The following is a 10,763-nucleotide window of genomic DNA, read 5'->3' as shown; positions in this document are numbered from 1 at the left end:
AGCAAAAGTTCAGAAGATCACGTTGGTAGAATGACAATAATTGGGCATTTGATACAGGTGAAAAGAAGAACTTGTTACTATTGAGGGTGAACAAAATGGTATAAGACTGAAGACTGTAAGAAATGTAAATCTCAGGAAACAGTTTTTTCTCCTGTTCCTTGTAGCTTTTCAAGTTGAGCTTTTTTTCTTTCTCCCCCATCAAGAAAGCATCTGCTTTTCGTTACAGAAAATTGTTCCCTGGTGTTGTGTTTCCCCCTAATCCTTCACAAATGCTGAATAATCACGCCTTTATATTTGACACACAACTTCAAACTTTCACAAGACCAACGGGGCAAGTTGTTGATAAAAGATCACATATATTGTGCAATTCATTGATGAGAAACTTTTGTGTCTTTCCCCTTGACTGTTGAGCTGGAATTTCAGTAGAATATCTAGAGATTGACAAAAAAGAAAAGGAAATCATTGGTACCTTTACTTGTAATTACACCGATGTTCTCAGCATGTCATTTATTCTTGATTAACTTTTTCCATAATTATGGACAAACGTTTGCACCCTGGTGTGCATCTGGTCAGCCAAAATGAGCCCATATTTCCTGGTTGCTATGCAATCATGCAGAACAAACACTGGACTTGATGACTTTCACCAGATGGTTGCCTAAACCATTACAGATTGTCCAGCATGTTTAATAATGAGAAACAGACATTGAGAATCAAATATGTTCTTTGGCTTCAAACTCAACACTGCCTGGGTAAAATTATTGGGTGAAAACGTCCATTTGTTCTCAGTAGAGTAGATTTTTCTGCAGTTTATTTTGCTACACCCGTCTTTGGATGGGTCATGGATTTCTTGCAAAAATATGTGGGTTACACTGATGCTTTGCAAATGATAAATTGTGAACTTTCATTTGATCTTTATTTGCAGAGATCCCTAAGACCTCAGATTGTGAAATACCAGCCAAATGATTGAAGAAAAAACACAGACTGAAGAAGAGGGACATATGGTCTCTGCCTTATGGGAATTATGTCCCAAACGAATGGTGTTGCCCAATCCTTTCATAAAAAAGCTTTAAAAAAGAAAAGAAAAGAAAAGTTTTGAGCCCAGTTTGAAAAGAACAAACAATACTTGTATCCTGTGGGAGTTGATTCCACAGGAGTGGACAACTAAAGGTCCAGAATACTCAGAACCACATCTCAAAAGGCAGTCTGAGAATAAAGCACTGTGTTGGATAAAATATGCCGCCAAGTCTTTAGGGTGCAATGTACTATGCTGTGAAAAATTATTTGCTCTCTTATCAGAACTCTTCTCTTACCTAATTTAACTAAAAATCTTTACACTTAAATGGTGAAGATCATTAAATCACTTTCAGTGTGAGACAAAAAAAAAATCCATTGTTTTTCGAATGATGACTTAATTTATTAAAGGGAAAACGACATTCGAATTGCATTAACTACATTAAGCCACATTTTGTGGAAAGCTTAGTTAAATTTCATTAACCACACACTATTAGCCTGATTATGGTCAGTCATGTAAAAGAAATCACTGAGCTGGAATCTGATAAAAGGAAGGAGATTTACACACAAGATAATGTTTTCAAGCATATTTTTCTGTGAATTATGATGATTTTTTCACATACAATCTGAGTTAAGGACAAGTTTTTGTGTACTAAAATAAATAATCCCAACAATTTGTGATATGAAATAAGTTTCTCCAGTTTAAGAGCAACTGGAGGAAGTTGCTCTTAAACTCACTGAATCTATATTCACTCAGTTTGTCATAAAGTAATTCATTTATTTGTAGATTATTCACTTTTTTACATCTACCATTATATCTACTCACTCATGTTTGTTTTTCCTTTTCCGTTATAACGAACTCTGACCTATAAATTACTCAGGCCAATCAGATACATGCACAAAAAGATGAACTGAATGAAGTTTGATGCTTCTCATATTCTCTTTCAGGTTCTGTTTTGCTGTTTTTTTTTTGTTTTGTTTTGTTTTGTTTTCTGTTTTCTAGATTTTTAAGCTCAACTTCTGTCTGGTTCTTCACTTTCTGCAATACTCATAATTAAAGCAAACATTGTCCAATTTGCTGTGAGATTTTAGGTACAAAACAATCTTTTAAGGCATTCTATGAATGGAAAAAGATGGGTCCAGTTAAGGGGGAAATATGGTAATAGGAACTGTCACTGGACAAAAAATGACTGTAGAAGAGGCTAAATACAAATAAAAAAAATTTTATAAACAAATTGAAAGCCTATAATGTCTGAAGGAGGTGACGATTGAATTTGAAATGCTTTAAATTTATGCATATTTTCTCTTGAATGTCTATATCTTAATTTATTTTCTCTTGATCTGTTGTTACTCGTGTGCTCTCATAAGAGAAATTGCTGTAAATATTCCATGACTGTACAGTTTCTTATTCTTATTTGTATATCTTCACCTTTGGTTGAATCTGCATGTTTCGACATGCCTGTCACTTTGCTCGTGGTACATCTACATTTTCCCACTGAGAGAAAATAAAGATTATTTCTACTTCTACACTACTGTGTTCATAAAGAATGACAGAAACGTTTGAGACCACCTTTAATAAGTCAAGGTGAATAAAATCTATTCAATCTTATTCCATGGAGAAAGCAGTTCAGTTCTGTTGTTACTGAACAGGAGAAGCCTTTTTTCTCCACCAACAGTTTCAACCACTCTGAGTGAAGACAAGAAAAAAATCTAATAAAAGCTCGACTACAGATCTGCAATCCTTTGAGAACAATCACCTGCCATGTAGTCACCCTGCTGCGATGTCGTACGTGCTTTGTTTGTTTTTTGTAAGCCCATAGTGGCAGGTTTTGTGCAGTCGATCGATCATATCAAGCACAAAGCAAATAAAAAAATGCTTGTTTGGAAGCAGAGTCATAGTTTTACAAACTTCTCTGTAGCTTCTGTATTATTACCCACCCATTACCCTATTGAGACAATGTCTTCCTCAAGGCCAAAGTCAAATCGATTTAACATGCCATAGGAAGAAATAATAGTCTTACAGAATAGAAAGTTGAAACAATTTAACATGGTTTATTGATTATAAAGTCTTTCTCTTCTAATAAATTATTAGTTAATGACTTAGGGATATTTAATGTATTTAGTCTCAAAGATACCTGGCTGCAGCAAGAGGATTATGTTAATCTAAATTAGTCAACTTCTTCTAATGAATTTACTTTTTCACCTTCCTGGGAGAGGAGGAGTGGCAACCATCTTCCAGTCAGATTTATTGATTAGGCCTAGGCCAATTAATAGCTGCAATTCTTTTGGATTGTTTTCCTCATTCAGATTGCAAGCCCTCAAACCACTTCTACTTATAGTTTTGTTTCATTCGCCAGCCACTCACTCTCAATTTTCAGATCAGTTTTGTGATTTATAATTAAAATTAGTGCTAAAGAGAGAAAAAGCAATTACAGAGTGGGATTTTAACATTCATGTTGACACTAGAAGTGATAGCCTAAACGCAGTCTTTAATGCCATCTTAGACTCAATTGGCTTTATTCAAAACATCCACCAACCTACCAACTTTAGTCTTCATTCTCTGAACTTGATGCCGACATAAGTCTCAACAAATAACAGTATTTCCTCATAACTGTTCTGGCTGATCATAATAACCTCTGAGTTTAATTTAACAAACTACGCCACCCTGAGAAAAATTATAGTAGAACTAATAACTTTAAAGAACATGTTTCATTCTTAATGTTCTTTCTGTCTCTTTTATGAAGTGCTTCAAAGCAATATGATGGATTTCCTGATATAGAAAATATTTGAACTACTTTAAACTTAATCAGTTTGTATGATTTAACTGAACAGCCAATTTGTTCTGTAAAGTGACTCAACATAAGATGTTAATAACTTAACATGCTCAACATATAAATAAACTAAACTGAATTGATTTTTTTTTAATTAACATAAAATTTGAATACTTTTCTTTAGGGCTGTGGTCTCAAACTGTTCGCCAAGAGAAAACCTTCAGATGTCTCTCAGCTTCAGCACACACAATCTGAAATCTGATTTTTTTCAAAATCAGATTTTGAATCAGAGCTTTGAGAGCTTTGAGAAGGTGAGAGTGCCTTTCCAAAAACATGGTTACACAGATTTTTTGCAACACAAAGACAGTAGACAGTAACACAATGCAGTTCCAACTGATATGGCATCACCAAGGTACGTATATTAGTGTTCCTGGATTAAAGAGTGGCTTTCCTCCAAATACTCAAATTATATGTAGTCAATAGAGATGTAATTGTTTCATCCTTCAAAGATGTTTTCTGGCTCTATAATTTCTTTGTCCTCTAAAGCTGGTTTTGCCCAGGAATTTAATCCATGTACATTAAGCATCATTCCTGCAATGATAAAAACATCAGATGAACATGTGGAAGCCAGTGTGTAAAGTATTGTGAAACAAATCATAACACAAACTTGTATTTGGCACAGTGTATTGTATCATATCAGCTCTGAAGCCCATTAACGCCCGTTAAAGCTCAAATCAGCAGAACATAATACAATGTACACTGTCCAGCTGAAAAGGCTGTTGTGATATCAGGTATGCTGCTTTTTTAGTAATATTGTATATTTGAGAAGAACCCATGAATACAAACTAGGTGTTTGGTTGGATTTCATGTGATGTTTAACTAAATAAATATCCACTGTTTGAAGTTTTAATATGTGAAACCTTGTCATCGGGGTCTGATTTGTTTCATTAGGCACAGCAACAGGCCTTTTATTTGTGCCAAGGGGTCCACTCTCCATTCCAAATACTGAGTTTTGTATTACAGAAATTCCCATTACTTTGCTTTTTGAGAAAAAAAAAAAGTAAAAATCATTTATATTTATATTTTGAGAAGGAAGAGAGATCTGAATTTCTTTTTGGGATTTCCCTTCCCTTCTCTTCTTTATTATTGACATAATCATTTCAAAGATACATCTTCAATTATTTGCTTGCATTGAAAAAAATAGCAAAAGAGGGCTAATTTGCATTTCTTTTTGATAAACATATAAAAGCAAAATTGTATGGGATGTTACTTGTGGTTAATACATAATCTTCCGTAAATTAAAATACTACAAATGATATTAAGGTATGATTCATTAAATTTTTTGAAAAGCATAAGGAAGTTAGCATTGCTCATATGGCCTCTTTCTTATTTAGGGCTAAAGCCATACACTGGTTAAAGATTTGTCAAGGAGAGAAAATATATCCGGATAGAGAAAAACAGTAAATATAAGGACTTTGTCTGGCCTCGTGTGACCTGATTCTGTCATGTTTTCAAAGCTGAATAGGCAAACAGTGCAAAAATCTGGTGTAATTAGCTGCAGTGGTGGTGGAGCAATCCTGCATCTTATTCCAGGAAGAACTTCTTTGCTTACAAAAGCGAAAAGAAAAAGGATGCTATTTATTCAGGCCGATTAGTATTCATGTGTGTGACTTATTCATAGCTTTGGATTTAAATACTGGCTAAATTATTAAAAAATAACCCTAACATTGATTTATTTTTTCTTTTTACACATTGTCCATTCCTATTATTTTAATAGGAATGGACTGACATTTTTGGCAAATGTGTTCATCTACTTTATTGCAGAAGGAAATCAATACCATTCCAGCATTTCCTTGTTTGTTAAATTTGAAACTATGGCAACCATACCGCTAAAGATTTTTATTTGTTCTGTCTAACCAGCTCAAACTGAGCTCAGCTGTTTCCCCTTGTTTCCAATCTTTTGTTCTCAGATAAAAGATCTTTTTAAAAAAGCTGTAGCTGTTAACATCGTGAGAGCAATGGCAGTCCGTCCGTAACATGAGAGGGAGTGAGCACAATTTCCCAAATGCCAAACTATACCTTTAACAGCAATCGTTTTCTCCATGTGCGACATCAAGTCCAGGTACAGTCACCGCTTACCTTGTACCAGGATTTGCATTGCTAAAATAATAAATCCTTTCAGCCTTCCTGAAATACTCTCATAACTATCTGGTACGCACAGGAAATGATGGATCACACCGAGGGGGAACATAGCAGAAATTCATAAAAGTCTCACAACTCTGCTTTTTCTTCCAAAAGGAAAGAAAAAAAGCCACACATCGACAGCATTTTCTGGAACTGCCTTCAGTCTGCTGCTTGTATAGAAGAATTATTTATCTCCACTCCTGCTCTATTCCTGAAAGGAGGCTGTTGACAGCATTTCACCCCACTGTCTGAGAACCACTGGCTTCCATTAGGGCCAAGAATGGCAATATGATGTCTTAGTGAGAGATTTCACCAGTTGTTCAGTGTTTAAAAGCTTTGAGAGCAGCAAAGTGATACCGAGGCAAAGAAAGCAAACATTTATTGTTCATGAATGTGGTGTCACAGAGGTCCTGTCAGAAAAAGAGTGGCGAGGAAAGGTCTATGTCTGAGGTCTCTTCTGTTGTTTTTGAAGCATTGCTTTGAGGAGGAGGCAAGAGTAGTCATCATCTTAAGTGGTCAAAAAACAAATCATTATCAGTTTGGAGAATCAACTTAAAATTCTCACAAGGGAGCCGAGTTAAAATGTATACAAATGCAAACCCTTACATTTTAAAAAAAGATTTTTTGAAAATGTTTTCATGTTTAACCCTTGTGTGTAAGTTTTTATGGCATGAAGGTTTTCAAAGAAATAGCAGCATCTGCAAAGGATTGTTCACAATGTCTGATAAGTAAAGAAAATAATAATAAATAAAAAAAAGTTGGATAAACTGATTAGAAATACATTTAGAATATACCAAGGGATATTTTCTTATATGGATTATTGTTGATTATAAAACAAAACTGTTTAAAAAGTTAATTATTCTCCAATAAATAATTGTACAGGGCATCAGACTTATGTGTTAATTAGAGTTCTGGAAAAATGAAAGAGCAGTAGCAAAATTGTTTGACTGCTTTAGCATTTGTATGTGGTGCCAGATATTCCCTCTGGAAACCTTCATGGCCAAACGTGCCCCATGAGACTCCAACGGACTCGCATATTTAATTTCACTGCCTTTACAGAAAAAATGCTTTTTATGTTAACATTTCATTTGAAAGAAAAGTAGCTTTAGTTTTCAATTCTACCAAATTCCATCAAATTTATGTATAGTCACATGAGTCTCAACGGGATAATAAGTTAGAGGTTGTGCCGCTGTGCTGTTTCTCATTTTGAAATGAATTGTGACAAATTTTTATCTGAATTAAAATGTGAAGTATTAAAATGCATTCTTTGAAATGTAAAGTCCTGTGTAATATATAAGGCATGCATCACTTGTGTAGTGGCCCATTACAAATAGTCCATGTGATGAAATGTGCCGAATCAATTTCCGAGTTAGGGTAGAGCAAGTTATATTGTGTTATAGGATTTTTCCCCATACTAAATGCCATGACTATTTTGGTGACAATGTAATGTTTTACTGCTGACCAAAGGTTTAATAAATTCTTGAGAACATTGGTACAAGTTCCCTGCTGTGTCAGTAACCGTAAGTATTCAACATGGCAAAGTTAAACCATCAGTGTCTTGATCATGTAACATTTAGTAATGTTATCTTGCCATTGCTGTATCAGTGGTGTATAATATATATATACAGTAGATTCCTTTGCAGTGGTGAACATATGCTGTATACATTGAAGGTCAGAGTTGTGACAATGTCCAAACAATGATTATGGCATTATGACTCCACATGCTGCAGTACCACATAATTACAAATCTGAATCCAAGGTAAATATGAGTGTGGCAGTGTGAAAAACATATTTTTTACTATTTGTCAGAATCAGAACTGATGAAAAATTGACTATAAAGGCTCTTCCTCTTCTAAGAAAATTTTTCAGTAATTCTCCATCTGAGGTCACTCAGAATGCATTTAGCTATTGGAAAGATGCTGACAAATACACCTCACAACCTCATTAAAAAAGAAAAATCTATCCTTTTAAGTATTCCTGCCGTTTATCTTCTCTTTCAGGAGGTTTGATATTTTTTCCCCTCTAAGAACACTCAGCACATTCGTGTAAAAGTGATAAATTGCATTTGCAAAAGACAGTCTAACATTCCACATGACAGCTAGGTTTTACATTTGTGATGCCCATTGTTGTTATAAAAATTTACACACTAACATTTTTGTGTTTCAGTGCAAAAGATATATCTCAAAAGAATTTCAGAAAAGCCGTGCCCTTGGTAAACGTCCATCTATGTCCTCTGTTAACAGCAACCCGTACCTTCCCACACTATAGTTCTCGGCCTGCTTACAAGACCAGCAATAAATAACCAACAGAAGCAGATTTACAGTCACCGTCAGATAGCAGCAGTGTTTCAGCTTTGACTTTAAATACATATTCACAAGCAACACTGTGTCACTATACACCCACAAATCATCAGAACTTCAACTATAGTTAATACTTACATACTGATCATAATTACCATGACCATTACAACAGAAAAAGAAATTTCAGTGTCACATTAGGATTTAAGTATTTACATTTTTTTTCTTCTTCCTTTTTTAAAGTTCTGTGGCTTAATTTCCATGTGTGAATTTCTGGAGTAAAAGAAGGCAATGAAGTGTCTCTAAGGTAAAAAGTAGTGAATGTGGAGTTTATCAGCTGGTACAGATGCTGTTGATGGTTATGATGCCTGGGTCCACCAGGCCCAGTTCCTCGTGTTCGTTCACACACAGCTGATAGCCGCAGCCCCGCTTGCGCTTCAGCGGGGTCACCTTGGCGTCTGGCTTGGCGCGAGGTGGCAAAAGGAAGCCCACGCTCCCTGCGATCAGCATGTGCCATATGCTGTGGATGTAGAAGTAGTTCTCCTCTGTCTCCACGAAGGCGTACAGAGCCACAGCGGATGTGGCGATCATGGTGCCGGGGAACAGGAAGAAGACCCAGCGCTTCCAGGTGGGCGGGTAGCAGCGCCGGCGCCGGATGGTGCGCACAGTCTGATGGGATCACCAAACAAATCATGTTAATGCTGCTGTAAGCTTTACCCAGAATTATGTTGAGAATATACTGAGCAAAATTTGGTGTCTTTCTATTTTAAATATAATGCTGGCCTGGAACTACAAAAAGCCACAAATGATTATTCAAATTACTAAAAGAAAATTTTTATTAAAAAAAATAGCATTTTCACAATAAAACTAAAACACAAAATATTCTTGTCCATCTTCTCCGTGAGTTTCAATCACATAAAAAATATTAGATTATTTCACATAATTTTTAAAAGAAAGTCTGCAGATTAAGCTACGCTATAAATAACAGAGCCTTTACATACATTCCCACTCATATCGCACCTAAGCATTTCATAACAGTTGTGCATCCTAAGACCATCTCTACTTCAGAAGGATGTTTGTCCTGTTTAAACCTTTTAGCTTTGGTTTGGTCCTGACTGTTGAAGAGAGAGAGAACTCCATGTTTATCCTTTATTTGAAAAGTGCAAAGAGGAAACTTTACTATCTTAGAAAAAGGCTAGATTGAAGTCTAAAAGATAGAACGCAAGACTTTCGGAATAATGATTATTAGACAGATGAGTCAGAATTATTTGGACCTCAAAACTAAGAACATTATCTGTTAAGAACCTCATGTCAGCTGTGAAAGTATAGAGCTGCAGCAGAACCTGGTCAGGTAGCTATTGTGGAAAATGCCTAAGCATGGCACAAAAAGGCATAAAGGGACTTAATATCCATATCTATTTCTTTTCATGTAGAGTAGCCAATTCAGAGACAGGTCATAGGAGTTGGAGCTCACACAAATTAAAGTAGGATTTTAGATAAAGACCTGTTCTAACTTAAGGAGCTGAGGGACAGTGATTTTTTTAATAATCTCCACTTGTGTTATTCTGAGGAGTTTGTATTCCTCATCATGTCAGACTGATCAGCAGATGGATTTGACTTGTTAGTCAGTCTCTTATCTGTCCTGTCATGTATGCTCATGTTCTGTTTTCCAGTAACTGGATATGGTGTTTCTGTTTGTTTTAATCAACAGATTGTGCTCATTTGTTCCCAGAAGCGCCACAATCACAGCACAAAAAGACTTCAACATTTCATCTCACTCCGTCTCTATTTCCATCAGCTTCTGAGCACTGATTATTTGCACCTCTTAAAGATCTGCCTGAAAATGTTACCATAAAGAACTGCGATGTTATCAAGGGAAATGCGCACTCTACATTAGATGCAAAAATAATTACAAATACTCTTGCAGGAAATGGCTGTGATTAAGTTATTATGCAGAATACAGTTTAGAGTGAAGATTAATAATCTGTGCGAAGTGAAGAGAAAAAACAAAATGTTTTTTGGCTGTTCAGTTCCCTTCTGCGCTGCATGTTTTTTTTGTTAAAGCAAACAATTCTAAACTGGGAGAGTCTTTTCACGCTCCAGTCAGAGACTTCATTTAGTTTGGAGAAATAGGGATATTTTGGAACTGACTGATCGGAACCGCTCCCCTTCCTCTTACTGCTAATGACACCCCTACGCAGCGGCAGCAGCAGACGCTCTGTGCCCTCCGCTTCACTGATCTAATTTGGTGGTGTCTGGGAGCATTCAGAATGCCAAGCTTTGCAGAAACATGACAAGCTGAAATGAAAGGGCTCTTGTAGAGAACGTGTGGCGCTCAATCCGAGAGGCGCAGCGCGGAGGGAAGACTGTTGAAATGCAGACATTCTCAGCCGAACAGCCTATAAATTATTAACTGTCAAGTAATCAAAGCAGTTGCCCAGGTTTATCTTTAAATCCTGCAACATTAGCAGTAGATCCAAGTAAGGTTCTTTTTTTAAAG

General features: G+C 35.9%; 1 protein-coding gene across 1 annotated transcript in view; it reads right to left on the bottom strand.

Annotated features, from left to right (window-relative positions):
- Positions 1-6,327: 6,327 nt before the first annotated feature.
- The window catches only part of tmem8b (transmembrane protein 8B), a 46,754-nt gene continuing 42,318 nt past the window's right edge, over positions 6,328-10,763 (bottom strand). The window contains exon 13 of the mRNA XM_055039421.1: positions 6,328-8,932. Within this exon, the coding sequence (XP_054895396.1) occupies positions 8,597-8,932 (336 nt within the window). The 3' untranslated portion in view covers positions 6,328-8,596. The remainder of the gene's footprint in view (positions 8,933-10,763) is intronic.

Source organism: Poeciliopsis prolifica, unplaced genomic scaffold, assembly GCF_027474105.1.
Source record: "Poeciliopsis prolifica strain line A6 unplaced genomic scaffold, Auburn_PproV2 SCAFFOLD014, whole genome shotgun sequence".
In the NCBI taxonomy this organism is placed as follows: Eukaryota; Metazoa; Chordata; class Actinopteri; order Cyprinodontiformes; family Poeciliidae; genus Poeciliopsis; species Poeciliopsis prolifica.
Note: the sequence above shows the minus strand (reverse complement) of the source record. Positions and strands in the feature narration are given on the sequence as shown.